This window comes from Oncorhynchus tshawytscha, linkage group LG07 (assembly GCF_018296145.1).
Source record: "Oncorhynchus tshawytscha isolate Ot180627B linkage group LG07, Otsh_v2.0, whole genome shotgun sequence".
Taxonomy (NCBI): Eukaryota; Metazoa; Chordata; class Actinopteri; order Salmoniformes; family Salmonidae; genus Oncorhynchus; species Oncorhynchus tshawytscha.
In genome coordinates this window covers 39,010,131-39,030,607 of record NC_056435.1, presented here as the reverse complement: position 1 = coordinate 39,030,607, position 20,477 = coordinate 39,010,131, and the positions used below count along the sequence as shown (strand labels likewise).

At 40.5% G+C, this 20,477-nt stretch overlaps 1 protein-coding gene across 2 annotated transcripts in view; it reads left to right on the top strand.

The window, feature by feature from the left end:
- The window catches only part of igsf21a (immunoglobin superfamily, member 21a), a 265,545-nt gene that overhangs the window by 136,341 nt on the left and 108,727 nt on the right, over positions 1-20,477 (top strand). For both annotated transcript variants that reach the window (XM_024427139.2, XM_024427138.2), the window contains exon 3: positions 9,963-10,084. In XM_024427139.2, the coding sequence (XP_024282907.1) occupies positions 9,963-10,084 (122 nt within the window). The remainder of the gene's footprint in view (positions 1-9,962; positions 10,085-20,477) is intronic.

The following is a 20,477-nucleotide window of genomic DNA, read 5'->3' as shown; positions in this document are numbered from 1 at the left end:
CAAAGTGTTATTTGAGCGTACAAGATGGTGCCCTACTCTATGGCTGGCGTCTTGAGAGCTCCGACCCAACTTTTCAATTTTGTAATTATTTTGGCATTTATCTTTACTATTTTTGCACAAAATGTATTCGCTATCATTTCTTATGGTCCGAAAAAAATACTTTTGAACATCATATCGGCACTTACTAACCTCAATTTCGACTTCCCTTTCGATTAATCTGCCCTGAGCTCTTTATGTACCTCGGATCCAATCTTCGGGGCACCCAAGAGAAAACGTAGACGAAAAAGAGGCAAGAGATTGGGCATCCTGTTGAGACTAAGGCGAAGGGGAAACCAGCTTCTACTTCCCTCCATTCTATTGACCAATAGTCACTGGATGACCTCCGATCGCGGATTTGCTTTTACAGCTGCTTTTACAGCTGCACCGTTGAGAGCATCCTGACTGGTTGTTTCACTGTCTGGTTGTTTTCACTGTCTGCACCACCCATGACCGGAATGTTTTGAATTAACTCTATAAAACGGTGGGTTAAGAATGAACATGTCAGACCAAAGAGACATTTAGCGCTGCAGCCCATGTCGAAAGTGGTTCGAACTCAATCTCAACATGAGAGACGATAACGTCACATCCGGACAATCACTCGTATGGCTGAGTAGCTGTACTAAGTAAAATATCTAGAAAAGAGAATTTATGCGGGACCATTCTACTACTCTTCAAACCATCATATTCTACTACTCTCATCACCCCACTGAGAACCATCAATACGTCTGGCTAGCCTATCTTCAAAGAATCATCTTCCATAGCGAGTGGAAGCAGAGTGAGCTCTGTAGTTCTGTTCAGGACTACACGTTGGGTTGCCGGATGCCGGGCGACAGAAGAGGTGAGCAACAGTAGAATAAATGGGTCGGGACCCCTTTTGGAGAATCACAGCATTACAAGCGAGCCGCGGAAAGGTCCAACCAAGTCCCCTTTCTAAGAAGGCTTGGTTCTGACAGAGATACCTGGCAAACCAAGGCCTTTACATGTAAACATCTTCATGATTTCTTACTCCAATCGGGCGGCGGTTTGTGTGCAATGTATATGATTACTGTGAGAGTAGCTTCTAAATGTACCAAAGTATTCTCTCTCGCCCTCTCTCTCACCCTCCCTCTCGCCCTCTCCATCTCGCCCTGTCTATCTCCTTTGTAACAAGCTGCCATGTTCTGTCAGTCCGCTAGGGACCCGTTTATTTGTATTAAGTGTGTATGTTTCTCCTGTGTTACCATTTAGTTAGTTAGTAAATAAATAATTAAACCAATTTGTGTAGTACTGAATCATAAGTAAGGCTGGGGGGTTTGTAGATGCAGGAGGTTACAACTGTTCAGAATGATGATATGATACGAGGTTATGATTAATACATTGACTGTTTTATGGATGTGATAGGTAAGATGGTAGCTCTTTAACAACCACTCTTGTGGTGCCCCAAATTCCTAATGAGTTACTTGTTACGTTATTAATTGAATCGGTTAACAATTAAACATAGTTGATTAGATAAATACAGTCATCAGATTAATGAAAGTAAAGTCACAACAAGTATCTATATTATTATTATTATTATCACTGTATTGTTGGGAAAGAGCTCTCAAGGTAAGAGTTTCATTTGACTGTTTTACACCTTTTGTCTCCTGTGCACTTGGCGAATAAACGTTAAACCTTGAAATACGTTAAATACATAAGCATTACAATGAAGTATAGAACTGTGCAAACTAAGCAAACCTTCACAATTACTTAAACACCAAATCTGTTTCAGTCCTTTGTTCAGCCAACCTGCTCTTTTTCCATGTAATGAATAGCAACATCTTAATATTGTGCTACCAACAGTTGCAGATGGGTAATGTAGATATCTAGAGTGTATAAGGATTAGAGGGGGGGGGGTGTATAGGAACTGTATAGCTCCAAAATATATGCAGACTTGTCATGTCCACAGTGCCCCGATGTCTTTTAAACCATCTGTATTCCAGCTCGCACGCCTTTGTGAGCCCGCACCCATCTGCAGTGGTAGGAGGAAAATAGGAGAAATTGTATACAGTGGGGCAAAAAAGTATTTAGTCAGCCACCAATTGTGCAAGTTCTCCCACTTAAAAAGATGAGAGAGGCCTGTAATTTTCATCATAGGTATACTTCAGCTATGACAGACAAAATGAGAAAAAAAAATCCAGAAAATCACATTGTAGGATTTTTTATGAATTTATTTGCAAATTATGGTGGAAAATAAGTATTTGGTCAATACTTATTTTCACTGCGCCTCCTGGGTGGCTGTACTGCAGCGCCAGCTGCGCCACCAGAGACCCTGGGTTCGCCGGGTTAGGGAGGGTTTGGCTGGTAGGGAAATCCTTGTCTCATTGCGCACCAGCGACTCCTGTGGCGGGCCGGGTGCAGTGCACGCTAACCAAGGTTGCCAGGTGCACGGTGTTTCCTCTGACACATTGGTGCGGCTGGCTCCCGGGGTGGCTGCGCGCTGTGTTAAGAAGCAATGTGGCTTGGTTGGGTTGTGTATCGGAGGACGCATGACTTTCAACCTTCGTCTCTCCCGAGCCCGTATGGGAGTTGTAGCGATGAGACAAGTTAATAGCTACTAAAACAATTGGATATCATGAAATTGGGGAGAAAAAGGGGTAAAAAAAATTATATATATATATATATATATATATATATATATAAAACGTGTATCTCAATACTTTGTTATATACCCTTTGTTGGCAATGACAGAGGTCAAACGTTTTCACAAGTCTTCACAAGGTTTTCACACTGTTGCTGGTATTTTGGCCCATTCCTCCATGCAGATCTCTTCTAGAGCAGTGATGTTTTGGGGCTGTTGCTGGGCAACACAGACTTTCAACTCCCTCCAAAGATTTTCTATGAGGTTGAGATCTGCAGACTGGCTAGGCCACTCCAGGACCTTGAAATGTTTCTTACGAAGCCAATCCTTCGTTGCCCGGGCGGTGTGTTTGGGATCATTGTCATGCTGAAAGACCCAGCCACGTTTCATCTTCAATGCCCTTGCTGATGGAAGGAGGTTTTCACTCAAAATCTCACGATACATGGCCCCATTCATTCTTTCCTTTACACGGATCAGTCGTCCTGGTCCTTTTGCAGAAAAACAGCCCCAAAGCATGATGTTTCCACCCCCATGCTTCACAGTAGGTATGGTGTTCTTTGGATTTAACTCAGCATTCTTTGTCCTCCAAACACGACGAGGTGAGTTTTTACAAAAAACTTCTATTTTGGTTTCCTCTGACCATATGACATTCTCCCAATCTTCTTCTGGATCATCCAAATGCTCTCTAGCAAACTTCAGACGGGCCTGGACATGTACTGGCTTAAGCTGGGGGACACGTCTGGCACTGCAGTATTTGAGTCCCTGACGGCGTAGTGTGTTACTGATGGTAGGCTTTGTTTCTTTGGTCCCAGCTCTCTGCAAGTTGTGGACAGGTGTCTTTTATACTGATAACAAGTTTAAACAGGTGCCATTAATACAGGTAACGAGTGGTGGACAGAGGAGCCTCTTAAAGAAGTTACAGGTCTGTGAGAACCAGAAATCTTGCTTGTTTGTAGGTGACCAAATACTTATTTTCCACCATAATTTGCATATAAATACATTACAAATCCTACAATGTGATTTTCAGGATTTTTTTCCCTCATTTTGTCTGTCATAGTTGAAGTGTACCTATGATGAAAATTACAGGCCTCTCTCATCTTTTTAAGTGGGAGAACTTGCACAATTGGTGGCTGACTAAATACTTTTTTGCCCCACTGTATATAGAACTGAATAAAAGTTCATTGCTGAGATTAGGCTTGCAAAAGAAGGGTAAATTACTAGAAAGGTTCTAAGTCTAACAGTAAACTACCAGAAATTTCAAGGAATATGTGGAATTTTACTGGATTACATCTAGTGTCCTTTTTGGGCACTACAGATTATCACAGGTGTCTATTAATATCTCTGGCTCTCTCTGTGGCCTTCTTACATGTAAAATATATATTTTTTAAATTTAATAAGGTGACTTTCAAAAAACAATGACAAAGCCGAATGACAAAGCCGTTAAACATTATCCTAAATATAAACCATCAATTTAGTGAATACCATTGTTAGATTTCAGATATATATTTTTTACAAATGTTTATTTATGTTACTATGTCAATATGTCTTTGTTGTAAATGTTTTGGGGGCAAACTGGTGGTAGTTGTGAAAAAATGCAAAAGTTGGACGAGTTGCAGAGTTAATAGAAAAGAAAGCCATTGTTAATTAGATCATTTTTTCATTTATCTGGCCATTTTCTTTTGAACCATATGGTTTATCTACTATATGGACAACATGAACACAGATAGTGTATAAAAAATATATACTGCGCAAATATTAATTTATATATATTTTTATCATTAAAGTATTAATTACCAAAGTTACCATAGACTGCCATAGATTACCTGTTACTTTAGTAAATTACTGGTAGCATTGTAAGCCTTGCTTTGATACTTAGTTCAACTTAAATGGCTCCACTTCATGTAAGCCCAGTGTGGAACGTGTTGACTCCATAAGTCTAGTCCTCTGGTGACATTGCTGCTGTACGTGGAGATGAGAGAGAGAAGACGTCCACTGGATGTCTGATGATTAATTCTAAATTAGAGGAAGGTGTGAGTGTGTAGTCCTGGGTTCACTTAATTAGTGCTCATTGATTAAACAGATTAAAGTGGTAATATGTAACTTTTTTGGAGAGTTTTAGCAGCCAGGAAATGTTGGAGCGATTTCTGCTTAGTTCAACTTTAAGGACAAGTTCACAAAATGATGTTTTCACTTTGCCATGAAGCTGCATGTAGGGTTCATATTGTTCTTGCTCTGGTCCAACTCTCTTTTTGTCAGGGGGTTAAGTAGAGAGTCATGGTATACGCATAATATCTGATCCAGACCAGCAGTCTCCTTCAGGTCTGGTTTGCTTTGATCTCATTGCACGCTAAATATCTGGCCACAGTCAGGCTGTCTCCCTCTCACTGACAACATTAATAACCACTTCTCAATTGCCTTGTCTAATGGCTGTAGATGGGCACTTTTAGTAGGCCCTTGTGCATTGTTTTTCAACCTGCATGTCATTCCCTGAAATAGGTTGGTTGACCTCCACACTGCTTCCCCCAACCTACCTCTGCCTCGCCCACACATGGTTGCAAACAAGGCTTGGTCCTCCCTGTTGGTGACACAGATTCATGAAGCCACAGCTTTAATCCCTGCATGCCAATCTGCCAAACCAAGCCTTAGGCAATCGCAAGCCAGTGCTACTCTGTTAAATTGGGATGAAAATGAGTGATAGCATGCAGAGAGAATGTGACATAGATAACAGGCGAGCGAAAATATCCACCACGCTGATAGTCATCTCTGGCTGGTGTATTTGCTCACACTAAGGGATCCCAAGCAATCATGCTCATGTTTATTTACATTGCATTGAAAAAAGTCAGTTGCAGTAGTTGGCTCTATATGGAATAAAGGACCGCAATGTGCATCAGAATCCCTGTTGCTTTCTGGTACAGACATAAAAGCAAAACTCCCCTTTCTTAGTTCACGTGTGGCATGACTGAACTACCGCACCACCAAAGCCTTTTTATCTGTCAAAGCACAGACCATCTTTGTCAGAATGATAGAGTAGGGTCACCAACATCTATGTGAATGGAAGAATGTGTGCGTCATCTATGAAAAACATGGTTTAATTAGCATATTATCCTTCCTGCGGGGAGCAGAGACAGAGAGATGGAGGGAGGAGAGGAGGTAAGTAGGAGCGGAGCGTGCCATCTGGTCCGTGAAATCCCCTTAAACAGGTTGTGTGACACTCAGGGCCCAGCAGGAGGCCACAGGCAGCAGACAGTCCAGTACATCTACAGGTTAACAGGGTGGAGCACTAACTAGGTTGGATGACTGTACAGCTGCACAATGTTTACTTACAGGATTCATTACCCAGCACCACACGTACTGAGTAAAGCATTGCAGCACACCCCATCTTAACAGGATCAGTGGACAACCCACTGCAGCATTCTGTGTTGACAGCTGTCACCACTGACTGCCATTAAGGTGAAGCTCTTCTGCTTTGTATAAGTGAAATGTTTTATCGTTATCGCTGTGCCTTAACAAATGATTTCAGAGAATATAGCATGTCTTGTTATACTGGTTGTTTTCTTTGTTTAGTGTAGCTTCCCATTTAGGCCTCCTTTGAGGCCTCAGTTGAACAGCTAAATGGAGCTCAAGAGTTATTATGACTGCTCTGTGTCTTATCCCCATTCATTATTCACAACTAACAGCCGATTGATCCAGAAGCTACTATTGCTCCGCCTCCCTGTAGATTTAAAAATACCAAGTGAGAATTTTTGTAAAAGTACAATTTCATGTGAAATGTTCCCAGAAAGTAAGTGATCCTTTCCATCTATCCTCTCAGCCCACACCTAAGTTATAGTAACAGCAGTAGAGGAGACTGCATGGGACAGATAGAACAATGAGACAGATTATTCACCAGATGTCTAAATGTGAAGCATCCTCTGTGACGCACACTTCACAGAGGAGGTGTTTCCTAACGGAAATATGCAGATGTATGCTAGAACGCACAAAAAGGATTTTGCTAGCTCGCGCTTGGCTCTGCCCACCTCCTTGCTTCTTCTGCCCACTATGACTAATTTGTTCCCATTGGAAATGACAGGCTGTGGTCTATCTTTGTTTAGTTATGAAAGTCTTTGTCATGGTTGTGATGTGAAAGAATGCCAGATTGACCTGAAGTGTTCTGGTTTATACTCCTCAAGTTAGACGGCAGTGTTACTGTAGCTAGTTCGCTGTATTCTCTCCTGTGACTGATTCAGCTGCGGCCTATGAATAAGCACATCTCTGATGAGCTGAGGAAAAGGGGTTAACCCCAGAGACCTGGGCCTTCCTCGCCTGACCTCAATAATGGAGCAGCATCCTAACAACAGGGAGCACAGCAGAGAGAGCAGGTAGGATATGGTTCACTCTCCATCTGGAGAGATCATATCTCATATCTCTAGGTCACTGTAGGACCCTTTGTAGCACTCTCTACTGTGTGTGCCCAAACCTCAACCCCTGTCAGCTACCTTTTCCCCTCTCCCCTTTTGGTCCCTTGGTCATTCCTGGTCACAGAGGGAGGAAGAGAAGTGGCGTGCCCACCCGTGCCTGTCTTTTATAAATCCAGATGCCAGAGGTGTTGGGGTAGGCCTTGATGCCTTTGTTCGTGCCTCGGTAAATCACGGCCTGGAATCAGCAAAGCAGCTGAAGGAAAGCTTTGCTTCCTCCAACAGTGTTTTTCTACCATCAAAGAGTGCTCCTCTACCTCTCGCCTTCGCCCCTCACTCTTGCACAGCATTTGTCTCCATATGTCTCTTTCTCTCACTCTCTCTCACTCACACCACAAAGCTGTCCCTTCTCTGGGATCAGGGGTCTGTCCACTGATGAGTCCATTGTGAGACAGGTGTTGTTTTGTCTATTGGATTAGATGGACTGTGAAAAGAGAGAGGGGCTGAAAATGTCAATTTTACACACCTCTGTACAGTACTTCGGGGCCCAGAGAGCATTATCATTAGGCTTTTTGAAAGCCTCATATGACTCAGCACCAGGGACAGTGTTACTGTAGTACTGGGAGTGCAGTGAGTCTGTTCCTATAGGGGAGTTGTAATGTTGCCATGATACTTTCATACTGGCCCTGGCCTTGTGCACTTGTTGTTGAAGCACATACTGCAGAATAAAGCTTATTTTGCACTTTCTGACTAAGCACATTTATGCAAACTGTTCAGGTGTGTACAATACACCCTTCTATGTTATGAATGCTGTATTTGTCATTGACCTGAACTTGTCATTGAACTTGCTAAATAATTGTCATTAAACTCTGCTAAATGTCATATTATTGTATGATAGCTAACTTTTATATCTCAAACTAATCACATTTCCCTGAGTTTAACTTACCATCGTCATGTTTCTGTCCACTCACTCGGAACGGATATATTTGTGTTCAGTTGCACAGAGCACTTATACTTTTTCCATGCTTTGTTGTACAGTGATGTCAGTCAGAAACAATCCAGGAACAGCGCAGGTTGGTGGGAAAGCACAATTTTCCAACATGGCTCTGCTTTTAACGGCAAACCTTTTGCTGTTGCCTCTCCCTGTAAATCTCAGAATGATGCCACTTTGCCGGTGTGCCTCTACATCACTGAATTGCCATTTAAAAGAGGAACAGATGGCTATAATAATCGTGGGGCCTTGAGTGTGGTGCCAAAGCATTCATTAGGAAAAGGAAGGAAATTCTGTTTGTGGCCAAGCCAAGTGAACACTTTTTACCTGTGGAGGGTCATGGTCCCTAGCCCCACCAGTGGGTCCTGGTGAATTTCACTGATTACACCTCCCTGCAATTCATCTTCCATAGCAATGAACATGTGATGTCACCCACCCCACTGGTCACACACTGGTCGAATAAACATTGTTTCCATGTCATTTCAATGAAATTATGTTGAACCAACGTGGCATAGATGTTGAATTAGGGTTAGAGTTAGGGTTCTGAACAGGCTCCTGAAAAAGTCTATCACCATGCCATAAGATTGCTAAATAGCTAACTAAATAGCTAACATAATGGCTACATGGACTATCTGAGTTGCCTTTGTATTTTCTTATTGTTTTTGTCTCTATGCACACTCACAGGGCCCTACACACTACACACACTGATACTCCAACACACAAACACTCACACCATTGTTTGCTTACACACACACATAATAAGCACATACATTTATACTGAGTCTAAACACACCTACTCAGATACAATCATCATATACGCTGCTGCTAGCAAGACAGCCATTTCACTATGCTTGTACATGTGACATTAAAACTTGAACTGACGTCTGTGCCTAGTGGGACATTTGTTACAGGAGAGAAAAGTAAATGTAATCCACTAATGCCACCTACATGCGTGTAACTGTTCTGCATTACCCTAAAACCCACCCACAGTATTTGTTGTTCCAGCACGTTTACCTCTCAGCTCTTCTACCTCTGTGTACCCCATCATTTAGCAACAGCCTGAGGTATTTAGCTCCCTTCCCTAGAGGCAGAGAGGTGATGAGTTGTCCCACAGACATTTATGGGGCACTGGGAATTATTCACTCAAATAAAGTAATTACCCAGTACTGTCCCCTCGTGAGGTGTTGTGTACATTATGCAGGAACTAATCACATAGGCCTTATTTACCTCTGAGGGGATTGGATTAGGAAGCGGGCGATGGCATTTTCAGTGGCGAAGGGAAGAAAGATCCCACCAACAATTTCCTCCTTCAAAGCGGCATTAGCGGCTCCATTAAAATCCTGTCACCCTTTTTCTTTACGTCTGTCTGTGGCGCTGAGGAGTAGAGAAATCAGTCATTCAAATGCTAAGTGACTTCCTCTCCCCTGTGAATAATTTTAAGGAGAGTATTGCTCCATCATTTACCATGCAGCACACAAAAAAAATAGAAGTGGATGCAAAATGGGACTATGGTATTTTGAATATATCCCCACCTTCGCAATATCTCGTCACAAGCCAATACCTCTGACTCCTTGACACCTACAGAACGCTGCAGAGCATCACTCTTTATTAAGACTCGGCTGTATACATGGGCACATACCTAAAGCTATATAAGTGAGTGTCACACTGATTTCATATGTTGGCCGTTTTCAGAATTAGCTTGAAAGGCTCTTCCTCACTCCCCCTTTAAGATAGAAAAAACACCTTAACATGGCATTAAAATGATAAATTAGATCATTGATGGCCAGGGTACTAAGTTTGCCTCTGAGCAAAGTTTTATAATATATTTAATTGGAGCAGAACACAGGTTTATGCATAGGGTAGGTCTGTGGGTATAGAAATATCTGTTCCATGTATTATAGACCATATTATTTGATTAATTCTTTCTCTTTTCACTTGACAGGTCACAGACGGGGGCACCATTAAGCAGAAAATCTTCACCTACGATGCCATGTTTAATACCAATTACTCTCATATGGAGGACTACCGCAAACGGGAAGACCTTGTCTACCAATCTACAGTCCGGTAAGCATCACAACCAATTACTGTTAGTTTGTCCCTTGCAGTTTATCATGAGGGTACATGCTGAACTCGGAACAATTTGTTGTTTTTAATGTTAAAAAAAAAAAAATCCTTGAAAACATGTTTGTTTACTAGCCTACCTGTTTAATTTGCGGCACGGTTAGCCTCAGTTGCTGGGACCGCTTCTACTTGTCCCAGCATACTGCCAAACCCTAAAGTCTGAAGAGCTGCTGCTAGGTGAAGCAGCTAGCTTAGCTGCTAGCTATCAAGCTAGCCAGGTTTCCTTGGCAGTTTGAACACAGCCCGCAACGTGGTTAGCCCTTTTGTGGCTGGGACCGCGGATAGTCCCGGGCTTGTGGCTGTTTAAATCCCTGCTGTTTGTTGCTGTTTCCATCGGCCATTGCTACCATCATGCAACCGAAAGTTAAAGTAGGTTGGAGTAATGGAGAGGACAGTGTTTCGCTATCACAGGTGCATGATCTTTTAAATAAACAAAAAGATGTCTACAAGCAGTTGTTACAGCAACAGGAAAATAGCTTCAAGAGCTTTGTCCAAATACTGGTGGACTCAACTACCAAAATAATGGATGATCTGACCAGAAATGTCCAAGACCACAAGAACCGTTTGCAGTTCTCCCAGGGAGAGGTGGGTGTCCTGAAAGAGACCTGCAGCAAGATGACAACAAACTGTAAGTCCACGCAAGATGACATCAGCACTGTCTGTTAATCATTATTACAGATGACTGGGAAAAGAGCAGTGTTGTAAGTAAAAGCGCTTTTAAAACACTACTTAAGTAGTTTTGGGGGGTATTTTTGACACATTTTATTTTTGCTTCACTACATTCCTGAAAAAGATAATGCACTTTTTACTTCATACATTTTCCCTGATACCCAAAAGTACTCATTACATTAGCAGGATATTAAAATGGTCCTAATCATGCAATTACCAAGAGATCACCCTGGTGTGCCCCTGGCTATCTATATCTGTAAAACAAATGAAGATTGTGCCGTTTGGTTAATATAAGGATTTTGAAATTATTTATACTTTTACTTTTGATAATGAAGTATATATTACCAAATACATTTACTCTTGATACTTAAGTATATTTAAAACCACATGCTTTTACTCACGCTATTCCATAGACCTTTAAACCAAATATTGCGGTGATAATTAATGGCTGCAGTCATTTTTGTTTGTTTTTGCTGTTGTCCAAATAACATTTTATAGTTTATAAATTGTGTAGAAATGCAGTATGGCTTACCCAAGATTTAGCTATCGTACTACTGCGAAGCGTTGCTAGTTCCTTCCTACTGTACCATCTGCTGCGGGTGATGCTGGGCCTGGATGTGATGACCCCGATGGAGGGTCAACACATCATCATCTTGGCAGAAATAGGGAGGGGATATGAAGTGGTGAGGCTCTACTCAGCCAATCTGCTGCTCAGGATGTACATTTCAGTGTTGAACTCTGACTGAACAGCTAGCCAGACCAATCGTTATTGCCACCACAGAGCTGCATATTTTCCAGGTAGTGTGGTTCAATTTTGGCACAGCTTGGGGCAGTACTACTGCATGGAGGCCTATGCTGCATGCATCACACTTCCTAACCCTCAAATCATCAAATCAAATCAAATCAAATTTTATGCAAACACATACTGTACATATACAGTCCTGCCGATGCCAGAATAAAGAGCCCTGCTGTTTATGCATGAGTAAGTTTTACGAGAGGGATGCGTTAGAAATCATCTGGCTCTTGTTGGGTAGATTACACGTTTGAGGAGTCCTGGGGACTGTCTTCTTATACCTTAGGTCTCAACAATATGGCTGGCATCTGCTCCCCTCCTTCTCCCTCTCCCTCTCTTCCCTGTCTTGCTTTCTCCACACTTGCGTTCCTTCCCTCCATCCCTCTCTCATATTGGCACTCATTCATTGTATAAAGGAGTAATAGAAGCCCACACACAGCATCTGTCTGTTACCATTTCTCTGTAATGTGTGTATGACCCATGCTGATTATAATGCATTTTTTTGTCTTTCCCTGTCATTATTCCAATAACTTTCTACCTCTCTCCTTCCCTGCCTTTTATTTGCTCCCCATATCATTCCTTTCCTCTTTCTTCCCACTCTTTCATCACTCCTTAGTTTCATGTTTTTTTCCTTCACTGTCTTTTAGGGCTACACGATACCACGTTCGCGATACGTACGTACGAGCCAATACGATATGTTTTGCGATTCGATGCTGTGATTTTATTGCGATTCGATGTTCCAAACATATTGCTCAAAATGTGTTTTCTGCAGAGGGACAAGAGAGAGCCATGAGAAAACAAGTTTTTTGTATATACATTTTTTTGTATTTACTTTTTACCCCCTTTTCTCCACAATTTCATGATAACCAATTGTTTTGATCAGTCATGGAAATAAAAGTGCTAAAACAAAATTGCCTCCATATTTAAAAAGAAGATGGAGAACAAGCTATGAAGAAAAATACTGGAGTTTTTGTGCAGGTACAGCCAACAAGTGCAAAAATAGTATTGCAATATTATTGTCAAAACGATACAGTATATAGTCAAAAAAAATATCCCGATATGTAACTGTATCGATTTTCTCCCCCCTATCACTACTCTTTCCTCCACTCCTCCCCTCCCCACTTTTTCTGTCCTCTCTCAAATGTATCTTTTATTTCTGAGCTACTGAGCATTTCCCGACTGAGTACGATGTGCTCAGAAAATCCCACAGTACCTTCAGGGGAGTAGTCATCCTCAGAATGGACTATTTTACACATGTACTCACACAAGAATACAGACACAACTGTGCACACACACACACACACTGACGCACTCAGTAGGATTTGAATCGGCGGACCCAGCATGAGAAACAGTTTGACGGTACCTGCTCTGACCTGTCTGTTTGGCGGTGTGCTTAGCCAGTGTTCATCAAGCAGAGAGGTAAAGAGGCTACTGCAACAGTCACACAAGACCAGTCAGGAGGAATCTGAACTCTCCCTTATGTATCCCATGCCTTCCTCTATGGCAGAACACAGAGCTCAACAGCAAAGAGGGATGTGGAACATAATCTCCCATTTCCACCTGAGAGGGGTAAGTCTTCTCTTCAAAGCCCTGGCATTCTGACAAATCCAACCGTATGACCACAAATGAAAGCTGTAACATTGTAAATTTAACAGAAAGCCCTAGATTCTCATAGAAGTCTGTCTTTTCCAGAATACAGTGTTAAATATCAGGAATATGCTGTGCTTGTTGTGTCTATATTACTGGTGTAGATTCATAAACAGAAAGGGAGGTCCCAGCTAGAATATCATGTTCTGAAAACCATATTTATTTTTAGAGCTGGGTGAGAGCGCGGTTAATTATTTTTTATTTTATTTAACCTTTATTCCTATGGTGTTTTGTATACAACCTTCCCACAACTTTCTGGGAATAGTTCAGGATAGTTGCTTAGCTTTGGAACATTCTCAACACATTTAATGCAACCGCTGTGTCAGATTTCAAAAAAGCTTTACAGAAAAAGCAATAATCTGAGTACGGCGCACAGACACATAAACAAGCAATGCAGATACCCGCCATGTTGTGGAGTCAGTAAAAGTCAGAAATAGCGTTATAAATATTCACTTACTTTGATGATCTTCATCAGAATGCACTCCCAGGATTCCCAGTTCCACAATAAATGTTTGTTTTGTTCGATAAAGTCCATCATTTATGTCCAAATGCCTCCTTTTGTTAGCGTGTTTAGTAAACAAATCCAAACTCACGAGGCGCGGGAAAGTCATGGCGAAAGTTCAGAGGAAATGTTCAAAAACGTTTATTACAGTTCGTATAAACATGTCAAACGATGTATAGAATCAATCTTTAGGATCTTTTTAACATAAATCTTCGATAATGTTCCAGCCGGAGAATTCCTTTGTTTTTAGAAATGCAATGGAACGCAGGTGATCAGCTCATGCCACTCTGCCAGACCTCTGGTTGAATCAGCTCTCATTCGCCCTACTTCACAGTAGAATCCTCAAACAATGTTCTAAAGACTGTTGACATCTAGTGGAAGCCTTAGTGAGTGCAATATGACCCCATAGACACTGTATGGCGATAGGCGATGAGTTGAAAAACTACAAACCTCAGATTTCCCAATTCCTGGTTGGATTTCTCTCAGGTTTTTGCCTGCCATATGAGTTCTGTTATACTCACAGACATCATTCAAACAAAATCTTTATTTGCACCGCCCCTTCCGTAATTTGACCACCCATGTCCTAGGTGAATGTTATCATTAAAATTCAACTCTTTATGGCAATACATTACTTATATCATAAAGGCTTACTTTAAAGGAATATTAGTGGTTGTGGCCTGAAAATAATGGTTTACAGGCCACATCAGGCCTGCAAGGCACATTATGCTGGCTTGCAAGTGATGTGTAATTCCTATTGGAATTCAGACAGAGTTAGAATATCCAACAGTTGGACTTTTTTATTCACCCACAAAAGGAGACTACCTAAACAATTTAAACTGGAACAACCATTTCAGTAACTGAGGCAACAAATCTAACAAACTGAAAAATGTGTAAATTAACTTTAACTTTAAGTAGAATACTGTAAGATTAATCAATCAATATACAGTACATGCAAAAACACATGTATTAAAAACAACCATTAAAAATATATCTGCAGCAGAGTATGCTGGGAAATATGATAACTATGGGCGTGGTTTTGATGAGAATGTTGTATGCTTCGTTCATAGCTAAATTGGAAATGAGTAATTACCAGTTGTGAAGACGTAAATACCAATTCGATGCATTTACATGCTTTGAACTCGTTGAAAAACACTGATTGGCTAATGGCCAACAAGCTGTGTCAACCATAAACTAAAAGTCCAGCTATCATTCTTGTAAACAAACTACAGTGTTAAAAAAACATATTAATATATAGCTTTTTATAAATAATGTTTTGTTTCGTTTAATTGCCGAAAATGCTTTTATCTTACAAAGTTAATTTAATTCCTGTATCAACACTAGAAATATTACACAGAAAAATATAAACTAGGTTACACTGGCCAATTTGCTGTGTATCTGCTCGCTTGATAAAAAATAATTGAGTTGTAGCAATTGACTGATGTTGGAAGAGAAAAGTTTGAAAAGAAAAGGTTTCATTTTAATTTATCATAGCATCATAAACAGGTATACATTGATCTAGGTTTGTTGTTAGAAATGTATATACCAAAGATAAGTTACCTCCATATTCTTCAATTTAATCCTGTAATATGTAAAGTTTTGTATTTTTATGTTAAAAAGCTCCAAAATCACTAGTGGTCATCCAATGTAATGCAACAATAACAATAGTGTGCCCCTAGCCTGCTTGAGAACTGCTGTATGTGCTGGTATTCATTTTCCCAGTCGGGTCAAATTTTCCCGCCAGATTTTGTGGCGCGCAGAATGAGTGAAGTGTTTTCTGTGAGTGAGGAGGCAGTGTGATAGCTTGCTAGTTGAGCCCATAGCCAACACTTGGCTAATGGCTATCAAAGATAGCTAGCTTACAGACATGGCAGACATGAGGGGCAAAATACCCGACCCAACAGCAACTACTCCTCCATCTAAGCCAAAGATACAGATACATTTGGGGAGTGATAGAGCCTGGGCCAAGACGGAGTAAACCTCGGATTGAGTTCACAAAGTGGACACTTTGAGTTCACAAAGTGGAGAGAAGTAAGGAAGTTGAATGGGTTAAAAATTGAATCAGAATTTGCATTTTGTTCTGCTTAAAACCTCTACTGACTCCCCATCCCGCATGCGGGAGCGTAATCATCGCATGACACTAATTAGCATAACGCAACGGACATAAATATCCCTAGAAAAGATTCCTATTCATGAAAATCACAAATGAAATATATTGAGACACAGCTTAGCCTTTTGTTAATCACCCTGTCATCTCAGATTTTCAAAATATGCTTTGCAGCCAAAGCTAGACAAGCATTTGTGTAAGTTTATCGATAGCCTAGCATAGCATTATGCCTTGCTAGCAGCAGGCAACCTTGTCACAAATCAGAAAAGCAATCAAATTAAATCGTTTACCTTTGATGAACTTTGGATGTTTTCACTCACGAGACTCCCAGGTAGATAGCCAAAGTTCATTTTTTCCAAAAATATTATTTTTGTGGGCGAAATAGCTCCGTTTGTTCTTCACGTTTGGCTGAGAAATCAACCAGAAATTGCAGTCACGAAAACGGCGAAAATATTCAAAATTAGCTCCATAATATCGACAGAAACATGGCAAACGTTGTTTATAATCAATCCTCAAGGGGTTTTTCAAAAATCTATTCTATAATATATCCGTTGGGACAATTCGTTTTCAGTAGGACCGATTGGAGTAATGGCTACCTCTGTATTTTACGCGAGAGTCACCCTGGGAGCCATCAGGTGACCACTTACGCAATGTAGCCGCCTACGGCTATTCTTCAACATAAATGCGTAAAACTACGTCACAATGCTGTAGACACATTGGGGAATACGTAGGAAGCGTAAGCTGGTTGATAGCACATTCAAAGCTCAATAGGGACTCATTGGAACGCAGCGCTTTCAAAATATGGGGCACTTCCGGATTGGATTTTTCTCAGGCTTTCGCCTGCAACATCAGTTCTGTTATACTCACAGACAATATCTTTACAGTTTTGGAAACGTTAGAGTGTTTTCTATCCAATGCTGTCAATTATATGCATATTCTAGCATCTTGTCCTGACAAAATATCCCGTTTAAAACGGGAATGTTTTTTTCCAAAAATGAAAATACTGCCCCTAGAGTCGCAACAGGTTTTAAGGAACTTGACTGATTTGACATTGGAAATGTTATCAAATAGTTCAGAGAACGTCAAGAAACAACATTTTTCTGTGGGAATTTCAGTACTTCAGCCTAACGCTTCCCCAGGTTTTCCTCGTGATTCTATTCAAAATAACTTCCACAAACTGTTCCAAGAATGTTAAAAACAACATTCTATGGGAATTCCAGTACTTCAGCATAATGTTTCCTACAGGTTTCCTCTTGGTTCTATTTAAAGTCATGTTCTCCGAACATTATGAAAAATGTCAATAAAGACCACAAGAAAACATTAGTAACATTCAAAGAACGTAATAAGAATGTTATTTAAAAATATGTGCATTCCATTCTCAGCGTTGACAAAACTCTCTCTGGTTAGCTGGCAACATCACAAAAACAATGCACGCACTTCAATGGGGCAGAAGTTTGTGTGTTGTTGTGATTCTGGATGGCCAGATAGCTAGCAACAATGACAGGAAGCTACCATGTGAGGAATTGTAGGTGGCTCGTTTCAGCTCAATACATCTTGTTATTGATACAATGTCTTGTTTTGAGGTGGTTGACTGATGTTACAGCTTTGCTAATATGGCAAAAAATTGATAGCTAGGTAACCAACAACTTTAACAATGTATTTGAGATACAACAAGTGCTCATTGTCAGAGATTGCCCGCTCATTAGGCATGATTAGGCCGGCAAATTAACAGTTATGGCGTCAGATTGACGAGGGCAGCATTTTCTGAGCTAAACTGACCAAGATGCACCTCCAACAACAACATATAATACCTCACATAATTCTGCCCAAAAGCAATGACAATTTCTCTCAACCAGTGGCATATGGGATTTTAGGTGAGCGCTGATCCCACCCTGTGATTAACAGTGCCCACTTGGTCAAAGGCATGGTAGAGGAGCAAAATATTTTGCTTGTCCATTACTAGTGCCCCTCTCCAGGGTCCTGCTAGAGAGACACATCGCTGCGGTGCTCCACCAACATTTTGTCCAAAAAAGAATCTAACATAAATCATGTAGCAAATATAGGATATGGTAGAAAGTATGTGGCTTTTTGTGTAGCCTACAGGCTGGAGATAAAAATGTATGACTATGTAATAAGACAGACACTTTTTACATCATGCAGGTTTCTCCAGTCAAATAAAAAATGTGCTGTCATGTTAACGAACAACATATCCTAAAAACAGGACAGGTCAGTGTAAAATGGACAATATGGAATGGACAATCACAACTGTTGTCCAGGAGTTTCACCTCATTTTCACACACCTGATTATACACAGAAATAAGGAATAATAAAGCCAATAAAATGGCCTGTTTTTCAAATGGTGGACATACCATTTACGTATTCATAAAATTCCATTGTGGCCGCCATAGTAGGCTACACGCCAAGAAACACGAGCAGGCGTCTTTTGGACGTCTTTTCTTTGGTGCAGTCCAGACCGGCCTTGGTTTCCACATACACAAACATTGGTTTTTGGTCCAGTCTGGACAAATTCTGAATCAATCATAGACGTCCAGATTTTGTCCGGTCTGGATCAGCCTTGATTTGGCTCAAACATAGACATGTATAAAATACTTATTTTCTACTTTAATTCAGTATTTTCAACATCTTCAAAAACATTGAAAAAACTATTTCAACATCTGGAAAATCAGTATTTTCAACTTTCATTCAGAACCGAAAATGAACCTGATTTCAACATCTGGAAAATAAGTATTTTTCAACATCCGGAAAAGACGCCTTTTCAAAGTCCGGGAAAATATGGATTTTAAACCAATGGAAAATACATATTTTCATCTTTCATTCGGAAATGTAACCTAACTTCAACGTCTGGAAAATATATATTTTACATGTCTTTTCAATGTAATTTTGCTTACTGTGACTATTCTAGTTTTGCGGGGGAGACCTTTTCTTGTCTCTCCTAGGGTGGCAGAACAGCAAGGACTGGCCACGGTCATTGTGCAAATGTTTTTGTGTTCTCAATAAACATTGGAGCCTGAATATAGTTTACATGTAGTCAACAATCCAGGCCAACTCCGTCTGTTTTGCCCCATAGTTCCATGCATCGATTTTGTTGCTAAACAACCAACGCATCTATCCTTTATCTTGTTAAGCATGTTCAAGTGTGTTGGCCGTGCTCACTAATTGGCCATAACTGATCTTTATCTTAATTTCCTTTGAAATGGGGTCTGTTTGAATAGACTAGAATTCACAGCTTTGTATAGGTAAAAAAAACACGCAATGCTGTGTTCATTCTGGTGGCGCAGTAGACTAAACTATGAATAGAGAACAGAAGATCATATGACGCCTTGCCAGAATAAAAAATACATGTTAGAGCTAATTCATGCCTAAGCAAATTCATATCCATGTGTCCTATCTGTGCTTGGAGTTGAAAACAGTTAACACTGCTTTCTTAGTTTGGGTTATTAAAAGTCTTAGCGACCTTAATAACCCTGTCACGTTCTGACACTAGTTCCTTTATTTTGTCTTTGTATTAGTATGGTCAGGGCCTGAGTTGGGCTGGGCAGTCTGTTTTTGTTTTTCTAGGTTGTGTTTATGTATTTGGCCTGGTATGGTTCTCAATCAGAGGCAGGTGTCGTTCGTTGTCTCTGATTGAGAATCATATTTAGGTAGCCTTTTCCCACCTGTGTTTTGTGGGTGAATGTTTTCTGTTTAGTGTATGTCACCTTTCAGAACTGTTTCGTTTCATTCTCCGTTGTTATTTTGTTTAGTGTTCTGTTGAATAAATTAACATGGACACGTACCACGCTGCATATTGGTCCGATCTCTCCTACTCCTCCTCAGACGAGGACGACGAACGTTACAAACCCTTTCATTTCTGTTCTCAGAACACTAATAAAACCACTAGGAAAACCTTTTTGGAACCATAGTAAAACGTTTTCAGAACCTCCCTGCAACCTAAAAATGAACATTGACAGAACAGACTAAATGTTCACTTCCATTCTCAAAACGTTTAAACAACTTCAGTTTTATCGGTCAGGAAACGTATGGCTTCATTCCTAGAACTAATGGGAAACCAAAATTGTACATTCTCACAACGTTCAGGGAACCAAATGTACTAGCTGGAGGGATTTTTTGTTTTTTTTCTATTGTCATCAACTGCCACTGGGCTTAGAATTAGACAGCTACTGTAGCTGCTTAACAAAATGGCAGTGATAAAGACCATAGGGTAAGGACGAGTTGACTGCTTTTTGATAAAAAAACAAAACCTTGTGGGAAAAGATGAATGACAATTATTATGTAAAAAAATAAAACTACATTCAAAATTCCAATTTAAAGATTGTTTCTTCATGTGCACAGCCTTTGACTGTTTATGTAACACTGTCATGGAAAAATAAGTTGAAGATGTTTGAAATGTAATTCCATCAGTCTGAATATTTAATAGGAATTACAATATTATGCATCATACTCATTTTGTACATCCTTTTCCCTTTTTCCCCCATTCCTAAATCTGAAGAGCAAGACCCGCTGTTATTCTTCAAGAGGCTTCACAGACAGGCTCTTACTTAGGAAAATAACTTTGTGTTGTGAGGTTTCTCTGTGACCCTTTGCCACTGTTTCACCTATC